We start from the raw sequence: 22,711 nt of genomic DNA on the forward strand, positions 1-22,711 counted from the left end.
TTCGACCATTCCTGGAGCCCACAGAGGTCCTTCTGCAGCTCTTCACAGTCTGCTTGGTTCTTAATTTCCCGAAATAACTTGCCATCATCGGCAAACATTTGTATGGAGGAGTGTACAACGTCAGGCATGTAATTTATGAAACAAACAAACAACAGCGGGCCCAATACACTGCCCTGTGGTACCCCACTTGTTACAGGTACAGATGACGATTTCGTGCCATTAATCACCACACACTGCTTGCGGTCATGTAGAAAGTCTTCTATCCACGCTAGGACATTTCCCCGAATTCCGTACCCTTCCAGTTTGATTTTTACCTTTCGTGGGGTACACTGTCGAAAGCCTTGGCAAAATCTAGGTAAATATTGTCGATATTACCATCCCGTTCCAGAATATGGGTCCAAATATCCAATACCTTGAGCAATTGTGTTAAGCAAGAGCGCCCCGGCATAAAACCGTGTTGGCAATCTTTTACAAGGTTGTTTCGTAGATGTTCCATCGCGGCATCTCTGATAATACTCTCAAGTACTTTACATATTATGCTGGTCAGGCTCACCGGTCTATAGTTGTTCATGGAGTGACTATCGCCCTTCTTGAAGATAGGACTCACATGAGCCACTTTCCATTCACTGGGGACCATTTGTTCATCCAGGCATTTACAAAACAGGAGCTTCAGGGGCTCTGCAAGCTCGTTGCACTGCTCTCTTAGCACTCTAGGATGCACCATGTCAGGTCCGGGACTTATGGACCTTTAGCCTGGACAGTTTATTTCTAATACCCTCTTTTGTGAACACAATGTGGGTCAGTGCTGTGTCGAACCGTCTGTCCTCAAACGCAGGAAGGTTAGTTGCATCCTCTCTTGTGAACACTGAGGAAAAGAAGCTGTTCAATGCCTCAGCTTTATCCTGGTCAGAATCTGCATAACTACCATCTTCAAGCCTCAGGTCTGATACTCCTACTCGCGTTTTCAATTTCGACTTTGCATAGCGGTAAAGCGCCTTTGGGTTTGACTTGACCTCGCGTGCAACCAGCCTCTGGAACTCCTTTTCAGCCCTCCTACACTGTATCTTTGCTTGGTTTCTGGCTCTTGCATACATCCTCCTGTCTTGCTCATCGTTTGACCCAACCCACGTCTTGAATTTCTGGGTTTTCTTCTTAATTTTGTCGACCGCCGCATGGTTCATGTGTAGTGATCCCCTCGTATTCTTAGAAGCACTGGGTTTGGTCTTGGGTATATATTTATCGATCAAATGGGTCATTTTACTAGTTATGATATTCAGCGTAGTGTCTGCGTTCTTTTACCTTAATAAGTCAGGCCAGTTGATACCCCTCATCTCTTCCCTCATCCCATTGTAATTTCCCTTGTAATATTTGCACCTTGGCCTGGCCTTATCTTGAACTAGGTAACAGTTAAATCTGAATGGCAACACTGTATGGTGACTGGTGCCAACTGGGGCAAGGTGTTCCAGTTTGGCCACCATACCCTCCTCGTTTGTTATGATGAGGTCAAGTGGCTTGGGTGTTTGCTCCCCTCTGTAATGTGTCGGGTCTCTCACATGTTGGAACAGAAAATTATCTCTCAGAGTTTCTACAAAAAGAGTAGCAGGGTTATTCAAGTCATTCGGGGTGGACTCGTTTCTCCAGTCGATGTCGCCATAGTTAAAGTCCCCCATGATAAGGAGGTGGCTAGGGTTGAGCATCGCCGCATTGTTTATTAAGGTTCTTAAGTTCCTTTGATTTAGTGGGCCACAGTTTGGGGATCTGTAGATACACCCGACGATAAGTAAGTCCCTTCCTTTTAGTTTAATTTTACACCACTTGGACTCTTCAAAAACATCCTCTCCCTGTACCCTCGCCTGGCTGGCTCTAATGTCTTGCCTAGCATAGATAACCACACCCCTCCTGCAGGATTCTTGAGTTAGGTTCGTAAATGAGTCATATCCAGCAATACTGAACTCGCATTCCTCTGGGTCGATTCTCCTGTTCTTGTACAACAGTTCTACAACTCCTACAATATCTGGTTGGTGTACTCTTAGTAGTGTTTCAAACTCCTCTCTCTTATCAAGGAACGTGCCAGTATTAGTGTACATGACATTCAAGCCAGAATTTGTTCTCGGCAACGTCTCTGCTCTTAGTAATAAACCCGCTCCCCCCACATTCTCAGAAGCTGCAGCATTTGCTAAGTACACTGTATTTTGCAGGGTGTGGTTAGAAATGTCATTGTTTACACGGCGCTCGTTCCCTCCTGTCCGGTAGGCTGAGCTGGTGCCGCCTCCCGGGTGGGGGGTTGAGTGGGTGGAGGGTGCACTGCTGCCCCCTGGCCCTGTGTCGGCACACTTGTTTCCACTACCCTCCCCCTGTACTGTACAGGACAGTACTTTAATCCCTTATAAAACTACTGTATAATGCTATCCACATTATACAACAGTTTGTTCATCCTCTGAACAATTGTGTAATTAACATTAATTTTATACAGATCCCATCATGAAGCACAAAACGGCAGAGATACTAAACATCCACCAACGGCTTCAGGATGAAACTGAAAATATTGCTCGTTGGAAAGCTTCCACGGAGGTAAGACCTATTTTACTTTAGTGAGCAGATCCCTGAATCTACTGAGGTTTTATCATACAGTATGCCTGGAGCTTGGTGGCAAATTGGCAATATTGTATTGTTAATACAGTACAGTGATCCCTCGGTTAACGAGCGCCTCGGTTAACGAGATTTCGGTTAACGATTTACCTTCCATAAGATTCTTAACTTTGGTTAACGAGCAATCCCTCGATTAACGAGTTTTTAATGAGCCGACCTCAACATGTTTTCGCTTGCATTTGGCGGTCCACCAGCTGTAGTGTTAGTCCGCCAATGCAGTAATCGGTTCTAGGGCTTAAATTCCTTACTATTTTAGTAAATATCAAGAAGTTTATACTATTCAATAATTTTAAAAGTTTTATATGAATTTTTTTTAGTCATTTTAACAAATATTGAACATAATTGAAGTATAGGAAGCTAGTTTTTTGCGCGCCAAACAGCCTGTCAACATACCATACAGGCGTCAGTCTCTGTCTTTTCAGTGGAGGTAACATCTTGCTCTAGACTCTCTTCAACTAAATGCTTTTTTCTGTGTTTCGAAGCAAATTATTGGTCAATTTGAAATTTATTTTACATATTGACGATATATAATGCAGTGCAGTGTTGATTTTAAGAAAATAATCTTGAATTACATCAAGAGAACTAAAATTTTATGGGTGAAATGACGCCATGGGGTGACTTCTCTTCCACCCCAATGCCTTCTCTTCTCCCTTCTCCTCCACCCCCATTCTAATTTCCATCATCATCATCCAGGAGCCTTTTACATACACACCTCAAAGTAAGTGTACTTTTCTACCTTTTTTGTTGATTTTAGGCAATTTTCGGTGAGCTGGAACCAATTACCCAAAAACCCATTGAAACAATGGTTTCGGTTGACGAGTTTTTCGGTTAACGAGCAACCTTCTGGAATGAATTGTGCTCGTTAACTGAGGGACCACTGTATAGATCTAGACCAGTGGTTCCCAAATAAGGGGTCATAAGGTCCACCATAAGAGGTTGCATAGAGTTCATGGGGTCGCTGTAGTCACTTGGGTCTTGCAGCGGTCACATGGGATTTTTTATTTTTTTTTTGTCCAGGTGTCAAGGGCTGAAGGATGTGGCTGACAGATGCTGTCTCATTAAGTCAGGACCATAAATTATAGTCAGGAGATTAAAGCAGTTATTCTCCTTGGGTCAGGTTTGGTTAGTCCAGGTCAAGCTTGCCCTGATAACACGTTTCACAATAGAAGTTCTACACTCCTACCTTTGAAGTGCTCTCAGCTCAGTTCACTCTGTAATTCCCACGGATGCTGATGCATTATTGATCTGTTGAAGGTAGGATTCATCATATTTTCTTTTCATTGTTCATGTGAAAAAAAATAGGAGTAATCAACACTATAACTATCACCACGGCCATCACCACATCATACCAAAAATTACACTGGTCTACAGCCAAAATGCTTCAGAAACGAGTGTAGTCAATCTTTACTAATTTGAGGGCGCTGAGTACAAGAATGATGGTTAGAATTGTCAATTGGCCCTATATGAATACAGTACATGGGATCAGGTCCATAGCCAGTATCCTTGACTAGAGAAGGGGTGGTGGTGCTGAATACACTTTGGGGGGGGGGAGGCTTGTACTGTTTGCTTTTTGGGCAACCTTGAGGACAGGAAGTGGATGATGCAATCAGATCTCAGGTATTACATCACCCTACGTACTGGATTGCATCAATTCATTCCTGGAAGTCATACAGTACAAGCGTGTCATAATCCTTTCATAAAGTCTCTTCAGTGTTTCCTTTTGACGTTGATGATTTTTAGTCAAATTTGAACAAAGATGCCTCATAATTGCATGAACAGTGCAGGTAACTTTTGTTATGTTTGTGGAGAATTGACTTTTGCATCACGAAAGCGTGCTATAATGGCCTTGATTAGGAAAACCTAGCATCTTTAATTTGGATGTAAGATTGGCAGTCAGGACAAGAGCCTTTGCCAGTGGTTGAATTGGAAATGAAAGCTATGCCTTTTGCAGTGCCAATGGTGTGGAGGAAGCCAACAGATCACGAAAGCAATTGTTACTACTGCATGGTGCCTCCAGTTAGGAAAGGTATTTGCATGAAAAGAAACTGGACTTTACAATATCTGAATATACCATCTGCTATACTCCCGGTACCTCTCGGCGAAGGACTACCCATTCCTGAGCCTCCAGACTCATTCTCCCTGGAGTCAGAGAACGAAGAGGATGACGGAACCTGCGAAACCTGTGAGCCTTCAACTTCACAAGACCCTGAGCTCGCTCATAGCTTGACATCTTCTGAACCACACAAGATAACTCAGAATGAACTAAACGACCTTGTCAGAGATCTGGAATTGCCAAAGAGTAAAGTAGAACTGTTGGGCTCCAGACTGCAGCAGTGGAATCTCCTTGCTGAAGGTGTTAGAGTGTGTGAGTTCCGTGACCACCAAAAAGATTTTGCCCCATTCTTCATCATGCTCCAGAACTTGAGTACAAGAGACAAGCAATTAAAATGCCGGGTTTAATCAAGATAAGTAAGTGACCATTATATGTTACTAATACATTGTAAACATATATAAAAAATTTGACAATTTAATTTTCTTGGTAACTGTAACCAATCAATTGTTTTTATGGTTATATTTGTTTTCATCAGCCTAAAATACATAAGGAAAAACCATTTTATTTCTGAAGCACAAAATTTGTAGACCAGTGTTATCATCACTGCCATCACAGTACACAGTTCACAGTAAGGGTGGGGCAGACTTTACACCCTCCACCTTGACTGTATCACAAACTTCTATCTGGGATTGTATAAGAGCCTAAATGTGGAGGGATGCAGAGCCAGTGCAGCTTGGAGAGCAGTGAAAATGACAATAAACGTTGACGATGAGAGGCATTTGATGGCTAATGCCAATGTGGAATAAATGTTAAAATTTGGCCACCATGCTCTCCCATTGGTTATGATGAGATCCAGTGGTTTTGGTGTTTGTTCAGCTCTATAGTGAGGTGGAGCTTTCGTATGCTGGAACAGGAAATTGTCTTTCAGAATTATTAAGGTTATTAAGTGTTCAGTCATTGTTTAAGTTGATGTCACCATAATAGAAATCTCCCATTACAGTACAAGGAGATGGCTAGAATTGTGTTCTGTGCTCTTTTATTGTTTAGTTTAATAAACTATACTAAATGCTTTCAACATTGACTGTCTCTTGTCTTCATTTTAATTTTACACACTTATTTATCAAGAACCTTTTCCCCTTCACCCTCACCTGACTGGTTGTAAGGTTCTTTCTAGAATAAATAACTAATCCTTCACAAGTTGCTGCAGAAAGATTAGTAAATGAATCATACCCATTGATATTAAACTCAAATTCATGTGGAATGTTTCTCTTTTTCCTAACAGTTCCACAACACCTATCTTATCAGGTTGGTGGGTCTAAAGCCCCGTTTCCCAACCCTGAGGTCGCGACCCCAAATGGGGTCGCCAAGTGTTTTTCTTGGGGTCGTGAAGCAGTTCTGCCACTTCATGGAAAATTCCCACAAATCTGTAGGAGAAATAGGCCTATGTGGGAGTTGTTGAATGAAATTAACCTTAACCAGTGGGGTTGCACTTATGGCTAGAGGTGCATGATTGGGGTCTCTAGAAAAAAAGGTTGGGAACCACTGGTCTAAAGTAAAGTTTGAAGCTGATCTTTTGCAGAGGAAAGTAATTTTGGTTGTGCACCTACTGTAAATTTTAAACCAGATTTAGCATGCAGTATTAGCTCCAAACTTTTAAACATTGCATCACATTCTCAGCAGCTACCTCATTTATTTATTTATTTTTCTCCATAGAATCAAAAGTCCAGGTCAATTTTGCTAAGAAAAAATTGGTCAAGGGATCATCTATGAAATTTCCTGCAGTTTTCGCTTCATTTAGGTTACAGACAAAACTCTTGCTTTGTTTTAATAAATTAACTGTTCTTTGTAAATTTTTTGGTCAGGTCAAGACAAAGCAATTAGAGCGACAGCTGCAGGAGTCTCAAAGTGTCATTGAAGATCAACGTAGTAACTTAATGGAATTGCAGCTCCACTCAGAACAGCTGTCACAAAACTTACTCAGGGAACGTCAAGAACGAGAATTAGTTATTACCAAGTGAGTAATTATTTCTGAATGCTATCTATATTGTCATAATCTTGTGTGGCAGCTCATGTGCTCATATTTAGCAACAAGAAACCGAATGGCACACAGATCATTCATTAAATAACCTGTGAGATCACACTCATGAGCACCTCTTGATAGGGGACATAGTAATACTGTAGTCATTCTGAGGTAGAGACACTGTTCACTCAGATTTACTGCCAGTGCTATAAACAATTGTGTACCCATTCACACTAAGGTTATGAAGTACAACCCTGATCTTGTTGTTAGTCTTGAAAGTCAACGAGTACCAGGTACCATTGCTTCACATGGACCTTTTATCACAAACATTAGAATCAGACCACAAACCTTACAGGTCCCTGCCTGGCTTCACATTGTCAACATGTGTTACATCTTGTCTACAGTTGTGATGTCTGCACGTAAGACTACCAATAAGTCTTTTTGATATTTTATATTTACTTGCATAAACAGAGTTTAACGTATGTTATGTATTCTGTGATGGCTTGGGTTCTGATTGTCAATTTAGCGATTCTAATGTTAATGTGATCATTTTGATATGGTGTGTACGGTATGTGTCCTTGTGCGTATTTACAGCTGATTCACCAGGCAAGAAGATGAAGGTGGCAGTGCGAGTGATGGAGGGTGCGGGAGGGGGTTTTGAGGATTGCAATTAAATGCCAGGTAGCGACGTGTCCTCCTAATATTGCATATTAATTAATTATTAGATGTTTCAATTGCCTGTATGTTGGCCTGGCGAGTTATTGCTAGGCATTAACATACCTAGGTATAAAGCTAGACATCGCATTCTGGGTTACTGTATACTGTATCACAAAAACTTTTTTTTTAGAAAAAAAAACGGCTTTTTCAGTGACCATAAAGGATGCTGGAAGGTATTTCAGTTGTGGGACCATCTTGATTATTCTTTAATTAAGATTTAGTCAGAGTTTTATTACTGTATATGTCAGTTTGATCTTTCACTGTTATTGAAGGTAGGGTTTTTTTTTTTTACGGGGATTAGCCCACCCGGGCACAGGTCGAACGACCCACAACGGGGCCTAGGGGACGGAAAAATAAGAAAAAAGAAATTACAAATAGAGAATAAAAAGGTTATACTGTGTTAATCTACACCACGAAGATGCCGGAAAACCAGCTTTTTAAAATGAGACATATTGTATAAGTATGGAAACACAGAAGAAGGCAGAGCATTCCACAGTTTGGCTGTGTGAGGAAAGAAGGAGGTACTATAACTGGTTATTCTAGTGTGATCGACATCCACAGAGAAACGGTGGGCACCGTGGGCAAGACGTGTGTTACGAGCCCACGGCCTTGCCGGCGGTACATAGGATGCCAATTCCACCGACCATTGCCCGTTAAAGTACCTGTAAAAGAGAGAGAGTGAAGCAATATTGCGGCAAAGAGAAAGGGAAGAAAGATTATCAACTAAAGGAGGAGAGTTAATAAGACGAAATGCCTTTGATTCCACCCTATCTAACAGTTGGACAGAAGAAGAGCCACCCCAGATATGAGAGCAGTACGCCAGGTGAGGACGAATGAATCCCTTATATACTTGAAGCAACTGCTCAGGAGTGAAGTAGCTACGGCATCTGTACAGCATTCCCAACTTTCGGGAGGCAGCTTTAGCTATGTTAAGGATGTGTGATTTCCATGACATATAGGAGGAAATGGTGAGGCCTAGCATATCTATTTCAAAATTTGGCAGATTGATAGCATCCTGAAATGTAATTGGTGGGAGATCATCTAATTTAGAAAGTGTAATGGGTAAATACTGAGTTTTATTACTATTGAATTTAACCAAGTTTCTACCTCCCCATTCAGAGATGCTGCACAGATCTGCATTGGTAGAAGTAATGATATCGGCTCTAGAAACAGATCTAGTTTGAGAGTTAGGAGGAAGGGGAAAATGTGAAGAAGAGTGAAGAGTGGAATCATCAGTGTAAGAATTGATAGAATTAGTTGTAGTGTGAAGTAAATCATTGATAAAAAGAAGGAAGAGAGTAGGTGAAAGAACAGAACCCTGTGGAACACCACTATTGGTAGAGCAAGAGCAAGAGATCGATCCCTCGACAACAACTGCCATTGATCGGTTCTCAAGGAAGCTAGAGATTCGAAAAGAAAGTCGGGGAGAGAAACCATAAGAGGGAAGTTTAGAAAGCAAAGACTTGTGCCATACCCTGTCAAATGCTTTGGAGATGTCGAGGGCCACAACAAAAGTTTCCCCATAATCCCTAAGAGAGGATGACCAAAGATGGGTGCAGTAGGAGAGCAGATCACCAATAGATCTCGCCTGGCGAAAGCCATGCTGGTGATCCTACCAAAGAGAATGGCGTTCAAGGTGACGGAGAAAATGGGAGTTCAAGATAGTTTCGAAACTCTTAGAGAGGGATGAAGTTAGGGCAATGGGGTGACAGTTAGAGGGATTAGAATGGTCACTCTTCTTTGGGATGGGCTTAACCGAGGCATGCTTCCAAGAAGAAGGAAAAGTTTGGGTTTTGAGGCAGAGGCTAGCAAGCACGGCTCAGAGCTTCAGCACACTCCATCAGAACACAAGGGGGTATTCCGTCCGGTCCAGGCGCCTTACTCACATCCAACCTGGATAACACACCGATAACCCTGCGAGTGGGGATATAGGAAAGTGCATAGGTTCAGTAGGATGAGCAGGGGTAGGAGGGATAGAGTAGGAATCGTCTAAGGTGGAATTAGAGGAGAATAAGGTGCCAAAGAGATTGACTTTGTCAGGGGGAGAGTTGGCTATAGAGTTATCAGATCGGAAAAGAGGAGGGCAGAAGTTATTACATATGTTTTTGGTTAAGGGCCAGAAGGATTTACTAGAGGAAGGATTACAGCTCCTCCCTGACTTATGACAGGGTTAGGGACCCAAATCCAGGTCGTAAGTCGAAAATGCTCAAATAATACATAAAATATAAAATGGGTGTATCTCTTTCTTCTCAGCACCACAAAACTCTCACTTTTAAGCTTGCCAGCCATTTTAAAATGAATTACAAACGAAAATTTTCTCTGTGTACTGACGTTGGGGCTCGAAAATACGTAATTTGACAAAAATTTGGTCCGACTGAGGCAGGTCGTAAGTGCGAGTGGTCGTTAGTTGGGGAGGAGCTGTAGTCAGGACAGCGGTCTTTCTTTTTATAAAATTCTCGTTTGGCCCTACGAAGAATAGCCTTACAACGATTCCTAGAAGTAATGAAAGAGGAGTGGGTAATAGGAGACGATAGTTTCATGGCTTGATACGCCCTATCTCTCACCCTGCATGCAAGAGAACAGGAGCGATCAAACCATGATTGTAATGTGAAAGTTTTGGTAGAAGATGGGATAAATGCACTCATACCACCCTGTATAACCCCAGCAATGCTGTCAGCACAACTGAGGCATCCCGAGTGGAAAAGCAACCTTCATCCCAAGGAAAGTCGGTGAAGAATTCTCGCAAGGATTGCCAGCTTGCCCAGTTTGATTTAATAGAAATAAGATTGTGATCAGAAAACCCTAAGGGGGCAGAAATTGAGTATGAATTGTGTGAGGGGTTAGGGGTAAAACAAAGATCAACAATGTTAGCAAGTTGATCGTGTCGATCAGGAATGCGTGTAGGGTGTTTGATTATTTGTTCCAAATCATTAAGTAAGGAAAAAGAGAGTGCCTCATCTCCACCTGGGTCATCCTTTGCAGAGCCAAGCCAGGTTATTCATTTCAGTCCTGCTGGCTGACTCAGATTGTACATATACAAAAGTAGTGAGATTTAAAAGTTCTGAAGGGGACTGAATAAGGTGAGAGAGCCAAATAAACAATTGTAAGTCACAGTTAAGAATGAGAGAAGGAATTTGTAAAAGGGTAATTAGGAAAATACTTGGAGAAACTGATGAGATAGAAGTGGAACTATATGGTTTGGGGGAATAGAAAGCATTATATTGTACTGTAGTGAAACAAGAAAAATGATAAGTTGATGTAGCAGGCTGTAAATAGGCTTAAGAATGGTAAAGTGCCCGAACTTGCCCAACTGTAAAATTCGGTGGTCATTTACAGCTGGATGGACTGGGGGTGCCCTGAGATTGAATCTATGGCCCTTAAGATAGTTGGTGAGTGCTATATCCACTTGGCTGCCACCCTCAAAGTGTATGCAAGAGTCAGCATTTAGAGGAATGTTGCATATGCAAAAAGCTCTGGTGTCCAGGGCTGGATTCCCTTCCCATTGCCAAACCACTTTTGCTGAGTGGAAACTGGACATTATTTGTAGGGTTGCCATTCCTGAGGTAATAAAAAATTACTTGTTAAGTGAATAGAATGCAGGGAATAAGAAATACAGCAATTAGATGTGTTGGACAGTGACCTGACTAAGGTTTGCATGGGTGGTATAGACATATTGTGAGATTGGTAGGGGATATAAAGAGTGAAGTGAAGGACATGTAGGAAGCAGTGGATGGAAGAGCTTAATGTTGAGTGGTTAATGGGAATATTACAGCAGTAAGAGTGACCAAAGAAGGTTTTTTTTTCAGCCTAAAAACTAGAAGGGCTTGAAAAAGTGAGTAAATGAGTGAGTGTTCTATCACTTGAATATCTCCACTACTATGTTGGCATCTAACTTGGATATTCCACAATACAGGTACTGTATTTCAGATTAATAACAATTTCAAGTTTTTCATTGTAAAACAAGTTTGTCTTTACCAGAGAAGTAACCATTGAAGCTGTGCTTTCATTGGTTATTGATATCTGTATTGGATATTATCTTACAGTTATGATAAATATCTGAATTACACTTTGTTCATTGGTCTACTTATTTGTCTTCAGGGTGACTTACACACGACAGCTATTCTCAAACCTTGAAGAACAGTATGAACAGTTGCTGAAGACTACCAAGATTTTTCAACAAGTTAAAGATTCTCTTACTTCAGAGCACATGGATATAATTAAGAAATTAAAAGACCTTCAGGAGGCATCACAGGGCCACCAAAACAGTATACAGAATCATATCCTCAGAGGTAGGTTGTTGTTTGATAAATGTCTTACATGGGTTTAGGCACTGTACATTATCTGCCTGATTCAAAGAAAGTGGGGATGTACTGTGTGTGTGGGGGAGGGGTCATGTTTCTCACTGATCTTCTCTATTATGAAAAGAAATGTTAAATTTGTCTCTGTAGTTATTACCATGAAGCAAGAACATCAACTGTGGGTTGATTGAAGATACTGTACCATACAGGAGTTGTGGTGGAAGGATCAGCCAGTCAATCAGTGGCAAGAGGATACAAGTAGGCATGTGGGGTTGCTAGGTTTGATTTTCATCTCATCATGAAGACACAGTTCAATAAACACAATATCACGTTATTCTTTTTTGTGTGATATATTGTCGATAACAAATGATTATTACAGGGGATCCCCGGGCTATGTACGTCAGACTTACGAACATCCGCCGAGATGAAGTCCCATAGTTAAACCTAATTTTATTTATTTATTTATTTATTTTTAATTTTTTTTAATTTTTTATGGGTATTTGCCCACCCAGGCACTCTAGACATCACATTATGCTACCAACATTTTCCTAGGCAGTAGTAGTACCTCCATTTTTCATAACTGCCTACTACTGTTCCTTTACCTGATGACCTATTTTTTACTTTCAGTTTCTGTATTTTGTCATTGTTTCTTCTTTTCTCTTAAATTAAGTGGTTTTAGATGTATATAAGCACTTAGGCTGTGATATAGTGGGATTTTAAACATTGTTCTGTCTGTACTATATTATACCTCTAATTACAGTACTGTAGTGTTTAACAGGTGTCAGTAATCATGTCAGGTTGTTGCATTGTAAACATGTGATTGAATGTGTAATGTTTGTGCCACTCACAATTCACATAAGAATCTCTAGTTCCTGCCCACTTGAAATCATCACACTTCTGCACTCTGCTTACTCAGATTTATTCTGGCTGTGACAGATTCGTGCTAAAATTTCAAAATGAATATGTTTCTGTCTTTTACTTTACCTGATTATGTTTTGTTTTGGTGTGTGTTCATGTGTGTTTGTGTGTGTCCGTGCATGCGAGTGAGAGAAGGTGAAAATGCAGGCTTTTTGTAGCGGTCTAGTGTTTTTTTTTTTTTTTTTTTTAGATAAAGAAATAATTCCAAAAGGAGAATAGTAAATTGTCAAGCCACAAATGATGCTTTATTTTTGGGTGGCCTATATATTTGGAAAAGAGCTATATGCTACACAACTAAGAAACTGCATTGAGACCGAACGTAAAAAGGACCTGGGTGTGTATATCGACAAGGAACTTAAGTTCTCGGGCCATTTTGAGAAGAAGGTAAATCAAGCAACAATACTAGTAGGTCTTATAGGAAGGTCGTTTAGATATCTGGATGGTCCGTCGCTTATTAGGATTTTCAAGAGTGAGTTTGGAATACTGTCACCCAGTCTGGTCCCCGAGATATGCTAGGGAGTGTCAGCTGATTGAAAATGTCCAATGGAGGGCCACCAGACCTCGTGCCTGCTCTACGGAACCTCAGCTACCCAGAGAGATTAGAACACCTGCAATTGCCCAGCTTATACCTCAGAAGGGCAAAGAGCAAACCTAATTGAGGTGTATAAACATCTCGGAGGGCACTACTATGTCGAGTGTGCCTACCTACAGCTGGCAGATGCTCGCCCCACAAAGGGTCACAGCTCAAGATTGAAGAAGCCACAAGTCCAGAAAACAGTGAGGGCAAACTTTTTTTGAGTGAAAGTTGTGAACTCTTGGAACAACCTGCCAGAGAGTGTTGTGACGGCACCGAATGCGAGCTCATTCAAGGCCAGACTTGACCAACACTGGAGCAGGTTCCGATATATTCAGGAGCCAGTTCATGCCCAGTACTTGGGAACAGTGCAAAACAGAGACGTGACAGACCGCCCAAGTGGCTAAGGAGCCGATCAGTGGATAAAAGTAAAGTAAAGCATCATACAGTATTTTCTCTATTTAACGAATTAATTTGAGCCACCCCTGTTCGTTAAATCAAAACTTCCACTAAATCGAGCTTACCGCTGCTCAGAGTGTGTCCTGCTGCCATCGCATGTGTTGTTCTCTGCTACCTCTCGGTCAACTAAGTATATACTAGAGCACCTTAGCTTTTGTCTCTATTCAAGACATCTTCAGAGGCAACTGAATTTACAAGGATTGAATGTCAGGTCAATTTTTCTTGGGTGGGGGATTCGAGGGTCTCATGACCTGATGATGTCTTGAATAAAGACAAAAGTTAAAGTATTTTGAGGGGAGACCTGACTTGACCTGATGTAATGCCAGGTAGAGGTAGGGTGGGGATTAGTGGTCACCCTTTCTTGGGTGGGGATTATTGGTCACCATTTATTGGGTGGGGATTATTGGTCACCCTTTCTTGGTTAGGGATTAGTGGTCACCCTTTCTTGGGTGGGGATTAGTGGTCACCCTTTCTTGGGTGGGGGACTTGTGGGTCTCATGACCTGAAGATGTCTTGAATAAAGACAAAGCTAAAGTACCGTTCTACCATCGGCGCCCCCTTTAGGTAGATTGTGATCAGTATAAGTATAAATAAGCAAAACTGTATCCATTCAACATTACATTACATAACATTTTAAAATATGGAGTGAGAAAGTGAAAGGTGTGGGTGATTTGAGAGATGGAGTGGAAGTGAGTGTTGCCAAGCTCTCCTCACCAGCTGACATTTAACTCAGTACCAAGCAGTCACACATGCACAAATTTGTCATACAATAAGACCCTCACTTCTCATACTTGCTGCCTTAATTCCCGCGCGCGTGTGTGTGTGTTTTTTTTTTTTTTTTTTTAAGGTTCAAGCATTGCTTGTTCCCTCTGGCTTTCAGCTACCGCCACTGGCTAGCCCTCGTGGCGAACAGGGAAGTAACATGCATAAGACTTCCCCTGCTAGTGCACAACCTCTTCACCATCAAGACTCCTGGGTGTCTCATGGGCCCAGGCTAGACCAACAAGGGATATCAGAGTAGCAGTGGGCCTCAGAGGGACGGCGCATAGGCCCACTGGCATGTGGACACGTCCTAGTGCCTACCAACCACCGCCCCGCTTCCTTACGGATTAACCTTGGTAGGTATTAGGCTACGGGAGTAAACTCCAAATGAAAAATCTGCGGTGGAGCCCCGCATCAGGCAGACATGCTTACAGAGCTCCAACAAGACGCCAACAGCGGAAGAGGTGACCACCATGGGAACCCAACAATAACACCGGTGTACGAAGGCAATGCCTGGTGGACAGGCTACAGCCAGGACAGGTGCACAGTTATCAGCAGAGTGGTCAGGAGGAACTCTGGATTATAAAAAACCGGGGAGTTAAGTTTTTCACTTAAAAAAATTCACCGACTTGACTTAGCAGAATATAACTTGCATTGCTGAAATCCTTGCAAGATAGCTATTAATTTGAGTATAAATATTCCATAGTTTGTACTAGACAAAATTTTTAGTTATTAACTTAGTAAATCTGAGTACAGGTTGTGAGAATTTATGCATTGTGGTTGCAGTTGCAAAGCTTCATGACATCACTCGTGTATAATGCTTCACCATATGCCCTGGTTTATTACTGATCATTTGTTGAAGTGTAAAAGTAGCCAAATCGAGCAATCATGTATCAATTAATGTTAAAAAAGAAATTATAAAGTCAAATGCTATAAGACAATACACCTGTAGTTTAGTAGTACAGGACTGTTAATGTGTGTGCTGTGTAAGTGTCTTGGCATGTCACCTCTCTCTTCCCACCCACTCATCAATCAAGTGAGGATGCTGCCATGGTGCAACCTTTCATCACGCTGGGAATTTTTGTCCCCAGGCCCGGAGCAGAAAGGTTTGGAGCGATTTTCTCGCCATTTTCTCAGATTTTCCAGAAATTGCTTTATATCATTATTTATCGTTTTTATACATTTAGCACTCTCACCGTAGGCTGAACTAGGTTACTGTATAATGTGTCTGAGGTGTCTCCGAAGGTGTGAGTGTATTAACAGAACTAATCTCAATTTAGCGAACTTGTTCATTAAATCGAGCGGAAAATACCGAAAAATGCTTTTCCCCTAAATCAAGATATTGTGATATCGGATTCCATTAGGTATTTATTTATATATTTGTTTTACAGAATTAGCTTACCAGGGCACAGGTCAATGACCCATGTCAGGGCTTGGGGGCAAAAATATATTAATAATTAATACAAAATATCAAATATTAAAAATGTAATAATAATAATAAAGGACCATTAATAAATAAAATAAAAAATAAAATAGTGAGAAACAATATATGTACGTTGTGTTGTCAAAGTAAGAGAAACAATTGAAACCCTGCAATTGTGTGTAAATGAGGCAGAATGTCAGATCAGCAACCTGGTCACAATTTTTTTGATGCCATATGGCAGCAGGGTCTACCATTAGATAATACATTACGCTTCCAATATCTTACGAGGTGGTAGTACCTCCCTGTTTGATAGCTGCCTACTACCTACTTGCTGTATTTGCAAATAATTCCCTTACCTTTAATAAAATTATGTTATGAAACCCAATGCAAAAGGTACAGTATTAATTCAATACTTTTGTGAAAATGTATTACCAGCACACCATAAGACACCCAAATTAACCATAGAAAAATGTAAGATACATTAAGTGTCTGGATTACCAGCTGTCAGCCACTGCTAACAGTAAGGAATTGGGTACACTCAGCGACTCATACAAAATAATAATACACTTGGCCACAGAAAATTTTGTACTTGTGGTAGGACTACTGTACTATATCTTTTCTTGAAATAAATGAGAAATAATTATCAAAATATGGTTTCCAACAAATATATATAGACACTCCCTGGGTTACGGATGCTCTGCCATAAGTACAGAACATTTTTGGTTTGTGGACTAGTACAGTATCTGTTAAGGACATCAAGCAGTTCGGAAAAACCCCGCAAAGTAGGCATAAGGCGACTGGGCGAGGCATCCCGTAAGGTACCATTTGGCACTCGGTCACGTTAGATCGCTACATTGCACAAGCCTACGCATCATCTCCGAACTTTCTTACATAAATTTCCCTTAATGGTGTTGCAAAATGACTGTAAAGCATGTACGTGATAGTAAGAGTGCAGGACCTGCTGGTAAATGTAAAGTAATTGATATAAAGCAGAAAATGAAAGGAAGAGTGGGTCAGAGGCCCACTCTCTTCTTGCACCTCTTCCAAGCTCATCAGTGTGTGATTAGGTGGGTGACTCGGTGACATCTTGGCTGGTGGAGGGTCGCTGGTGGTGGCTGGAGTTTAACCGCTGGTGGACAATTGTGGGTTAGTGATCGACGCCATTGTAGCATCGGTGGCCACTATCTTGCAGAGAAACTTAGGATAGACGGTTCTTCATTTTTTTTTTTTTTTAATCCCTGTACACCCTTGTAGGGCCTCATTAAATTATCCAACCCACATTTAAAAGTAAGGATGTGCTCCATAAATGGATTAATTTCTATAAAATGCTCAGCCAATTTTGAAGCGGTGAGCATTCCTTTGTTAAGGTTGCTAAGGACTGTGTCAACTCCTGTAGGTCATCCTTGGTCAATCCTCCACATGGGACCTAAGGAGCTCTTCTATATCATTAGCCTGCATGTTGCTCAGCCCTTTGCCTGGCAAAGATTGCACAATCTGTAAGATGCACCTCATCTCAGCATCTACTGAAGGGAAATCATGAAAGTCATGCACTACCTCAGGCCAAATTTTCCCTCAGCACATGCCTTCACTGTTGATAGCCTCACTTCATCCACAGACTCTTTGATGATGCTGATGTAGTCCATGATGTTAAGCTCTTCTAGCAGTCCCATACTGTTAAGGTGGTGTTTTCCTCCATGGCATCAAGGATACGGCTGAAGGTGCGGTGAGTGTGATGACTTTTAAAGGTGGCTATTACACCCTGGTCCATGGGCTGAAACAGTGAAGTTGTATTTGGAGCAGGAATACCACTTCTATATTGAGATGGGCAATCTGCAGTGCTTCAGGGTGACTGGGTGTTTGTTGATAATGAATAGCATCTTGAACCCCAGATTTATTTTGCAAGGTACCGCTCAACCTCATGGACAAATCAGTTATTGAACCAATCCATGAAGACGGCAGCAGTAGCCCAGGCTTTGTGGTAAGACCTAAAGGACTGGGAGGCGGTTCTTATTGCCCTTCAGGACACTGAAGTTCAGAGGCTTGATGAAGTAGTCCTTTGAGGTTTACCACAAAGGAGACGGGTCAGCCTGTTCTTCACTGCCTTAAATCCTGGAGCAGACTTCTTAGCATTTGAAATGCAGGTTCTTTTTCTGCATCTATTTCCAAAAAGACCAGTCTTGTCCTTGTTGAATAACTGCTCCGGCAGGTAACCCTTCTCCTGAATTAAGTTTTTTAATTGTTGGGGGATACATCACAGTGGCCTGTTGATCTGCTGATGCTGATTCCCCAGTAAGTTTCACATTGTTCTTAAAATTTTCTAAGCAGCCCTTGCTGGCTTGACGGGTTTAAGGGATTCCGGCTAACAGAGATATTACTGTAGTATTCACAAAATCATGAGTTGTAGGCTGAACCCTAATTTTTAAATGAGTTGATGGTCATAGAGCTGATCCTGTACTACTACTAGTAGGGGCTCGATTACTTAATTATTGGCGATGGGAAATTAGAAAAAATACAGTTCAGAGGAAAATAAATGATACATTCTGGTGCCAGTTCTTGCCAACAGTGTTTAACAGAGACTTGAACAACTACCCAAGTGGCTAACAGGCGACATGCCAAGTCCACATATACGTTCACTTCATACACATGCACATCCATGCTCTTTACGTTGTTATAATTCATTCTGTTCTTTCTATACGGTGTGATAATTTTATAAATTCTTAAATATTGTAGAACTGGTAATTATTTATCCAAAATTATTTCTTTAATCACTCTTGGAGGTTTTCTTATTCCTGTGTCTGTTTATGATCTTTGTTTACTTTTCTCTAGTCCTCTTACTTCTTGAATCACTTAACAGAGTCTTGTAGTGTATATTGGGACAAACTTTTGACACCTTCTTCCTTGTAAATTGGGAAATGTATTTCTTTCATTCTATGGGTCGCCACCAGTCCTAATACATAATGATATCCTTTCTTCCATCAATTAGAGGAGAAGAATACGAGTCTTGTGGAGAAGCTGAAGGAAGAGATGAATCATCAGATATCTGCTAAGGATAAGGAATTGGCAGCTCTTACTCAGAAGTTGAAGCACTTAGAAGAAATGGTGGCAAACTTATCTGAAAATCTGAGTGCCACAGAGAATGATAGAAGTGCTTTGAACTCCCGTTTGGATAAGGTTTGTTGAAACTTTGAAATTAAACTGTTTAGGTAGCCAGAAATATGCAGATACAAAGTGAACAATATTGGCAAGGCTGAGCCGAGTGGGAGCTGGGACACTCTTGGTGGCACCTGATAAATACTGGATATTTATTTAATGTTACTTGGTGTTAATTAATACAAGTACATATCATTTGCACATTTCTTTATATATTTTTATAATATTTTTTAACTACATTTTTTGCTGTAAAGGAATTTCTTGGCATGGTAAAAGTTATGCAATAAAGACATAGTTACACAAATCATCAGGCCTAATACAATAATCTTCCTGTTAGTTGAAATCCCAGTTCCCGGAACTCTCCAATATCTGGAACTGAAATTGGCCCGAAATTTTTCTGGAAAAATAATTCAATTCTGGGTCTGCAAACAAATGTTCCGGGAGTTCCGAGAAATTGCATCATGCTCCACCGCGTCCCAACCGCTTAGGGAAAACCGCTTGGGTAGCATGAGCTTTAGGCTCGTGCACTGTGATTGGATAATACTGTAATGTGATGGAGGTTGGGTTGGAGATTATTGGGTCACGTTACTTACCTGACCTGATGCAATGTCAGGTCACTCATTGTTGGGTGGGAAATTATTGGGTCATATGACCTGAAGATGTCTTGAATGACATTATTTTGTACTGATCAGGTATACAGTATACATAGTACAGGAAAGCCTCCGTTAACGATGGTTCCTTTAATGACAATTCTCATTTAAGACCCTGGTTAATTTTGGACCCAATTCAATTTACACCATAATTTTCTTTGTATTTACGACAAAAATATTATAAAAAATAAAGTAAAATTACATTTTCTTATAAATAATAACTAAATCCTGATATGTATTATGAAAAAAAAGGCAAATGACCTCTACACAAAGATGTATAATGAGAAAAGAAAGCAGCTGTGAAAGGTTCTTTTGGCAGTTTTATTATTCGAAGGCCTAAACCATCAACTTGAGCTACACCATCAAATTCAGCATCATAAGCAGCTTCAACAACAACTTCAGGAACAGTAACAGTTTCAGCAACAGCTATAACATCTTTATGAAAAGCTTCAGCTTCAGCCAGAGTTGAACCTGATGACTTCATCATCTGAGTAAAAACTCGCACAATATTCATTGGCTGACCTTATGTTTTAGACTTTGCCACCATTTGTTAGTAGAATTTTTGTTTTACATTAGTAAGTATTATTTAAAACATATATGAACAGTAATAAGTGTTGCTTTCATGTTCTTGTGTAGAGAAATGACAGTGTTTTCACATATACGCACTTATATACGATGGCGTTCCCAATCTATTGTTCCATTTATTAACACTAAATAGCATTACTTAAAACATACATATAATTTTTTACATTAATTTTACTACGGCTACAACCAGGGTGTTATTTTCTTCAGTTTCTTATGTAAAACCATCGTCACGGACTCACGGGTGTAAATACTCACAAAAACAATGCCGTCTCCTCTCCTCTTGTGTGTTTTAATATTCTACGTATTATTAATGAATTGCATTGTTCATTTTGCATATATAAACATTAATTCAATAAAATACATATTCAGTAATAAACAATAACGAATCTTTTGTACATATTCTTAATAAGATAAATGGCACGGTTTCCTTGAAGGCGCAAGTATACATTGCCATTCCACTACTGTACAGGTATAGGCGTTTATTGTAAGGCGTTTTTGATGCACGGATTAGCCTACGCGTTAGCTATTCTGTATGCGCAGACGCTGCTTTTGACTTGTGCTCATGACACATTCAGAGGGAAAGCTAACACCTCGATCAGGCGTTAGCCTTGTGCAGCACCCGAGCGGCCCAAATGGCTAACAACCAATCAGCAATTTCTCCCACTGAAAATACGCGGATCATGGCCGGCTGGCCGCTTATGGAGAATATTTTGATTAATATTGAAGAGTTGGAGGCATGTAAGGCAGGGGATCACATTTACTCTGTATTGGACCCTTCGGTGTTTCAAGTTTAATTTCTTGAGTCCCCATCATTATATTGTGCCGAAATATTATGTTTAAGGTTCTTTAATAAAACAGTCTTGTAGAGATATATTCAGGATCATTATAGTACCAAATTCATCTCTCCAACAATTAGAACAGATCATATGTATAAAAGTTTGTGCACTTTTTCATGAGCAGTAAATATTTTTGCTCGTGCCTGCGGTCTTAATGTAATGGGAGAGTGTAATTGCGAGATGAGATGATGAGATATGTAGTTTAGAACCTTGGAAAACTTTCCCCATCACCCAGAAACATTCTGGTAATGTGTGATAATGTCTGTCCACTTAAGATGCCTAATTTAGACTCGGAAACTTTTCCCAGTTCCCGGAAAAATTTCGAGGATGTGGGATTTTTTCTGGGTTTGAGAGAGTTGTCTTGTTACCTAGAAATCTCTTATCCTGGGAAGAGCTCTGCACAAATTGTTCTGGCTACTGGGGATATCACTTGTATAGGGTTTCTTGAGAAAAAACCTAGTGTTGTACGTACAGTATTTAAAGGTAAGGGAAAGGAGACTTGATTATAATGTATTTACTGTAGTTAATTTTATAATACTGTGTGAGCATAAGAAGAAGGAGCAGATTAGAATAGATAAGAAAGTGGCTCAGGTTGTGTAGACATACCAGTAGAATGGTTAGTAAAAACTGAGTGAAATGGGTGTTTATTCTATAAGGTAGAGGGCAAGACAAAGAGTGATAAAGGGATTTGTACAGTATATTATGCATAGGTGTCCTTGTTCTATCTTGTTTATAAAGTACATTTTACGGAACGTCCCTGTACTGTACTGTGTGTTTGTCATGCTCTCACAACAGCTTCCCCACAGCTTCAAGGATCCCTGAGGTCAGATGCTTTAGTGTAGGAAGGGACCAGGTATACATGTTTCCTCCAGCATACTACAGAACTAAAGTCTAATAGTTCCTTGTTTGTCTCAGCAGAATCTGATACAGATTCTTTTTTTGGGTTTTGCTTCAGAGAGTTGGGGGAGGAGATAGCTTCTTATCCATCTCCTTAGTTCTTGTCTTCACATTTGAGATTTTTGCAAATTTTACTTTTCTTTTGAAACTACTGCTCAGATAATGTGAAGGTAGGATCTTTTTAGATTCTTCCCTTAAGATTTTGATGCAATAGACAAAATGGATTTTTAGGAGAATTGATTGACAGCAAATTTATCAGTCTCATATAAATGTGCCTCTGAAAGAATGATTTGGAGACAATTGACAACTCTCTTGCTCATTTGGTACAGTATTTAGGATCAGTAAAAGTTTCTTGATTCTTCTAGAAGCTCTCAGAGGTGTCTTTAGTGTTGGCTTAAAAAAATTAACATCTTTTAAACAGAATTGGGAACCTGAAGGCCATACCCTAAGGAAACTGAACTACTTTGTCTTGCTGTGAGATAAGGTGCATAGTATGGAGGAAGTCTGATAATTAAATGATAATAAAGTTTTGATCCACCTACATATACAATGATTATTGACTAACTTTTGTTCCCTCTGCTCTCAGGTTTTGAGATTGTTGACAGAGACCCAAGAGGAAATGAAGAAACAGACAGATGCTTTAGCAAGCCAATTGGTCAAGGTTGAAGATGAACTGAAGTGTGAACAAATTCGGTAGGTGTATCCCAGTGTCTTAGCAGT

At 40.5% G+C, this 22,711-nt stretch overlaps 1 protein-coding gene across 1 annotated transcript in view; it reads left to right on the top strand.

The window, feature by feature from the left end:
• Positions 1 to 4,578: 4,578 nt before the first annotated feature.
• LOC121873960 (protein lava lamp-like) overlaps positions 4,579 to 22,711 on the top strand; it is a 54,699-nt gene continuing 36,566 nt past the window's right edge. The window contains exons 1-6 of the mRNA XM_042377839.1: positions 4,579 to 5,074; positions 5,985 to 6,007; positions 6,565 to 6,716; positions 11,538 to 11,728; positions 18,857 to 19,044; positions 22,578 to 22,684. Of these exons, the coding sequence (XP_042233773.1) occupies positions 4,579 to 5,074; positions 5,985 to 6,007; positions 6,565 to 6,716; positions 11,538 to 11,728; positions 18,857 to 19,044; positions 22,578 to 22,684 (1,157 nt within the window). The remainder of the gene's footprint in view (positions 5,075 to 5,984; positions 6,008 to 6,564; positions 6,717 to 11,537; positions 11,729 to 18,856; positions 19,045 to 22,577; positions 22,685 to 22,711) is intronic.

This window comes from Homarus americanus, unplaced genomic scaffold (genome assembly GCF_018991925.1).
Source record: "Homarus americanus isolate GMGI-L3 unplaced genomic scaffold, GMGI_Hamer_2.0 scaffold25827, whole genome shotgun sequence".
NCBI classification, from domain to species: Eukaryota; Metazoa; Arthropoda; class Malacostraca; order Decapoda; family Nephropidae; genus Homarus; species Homarus americanus.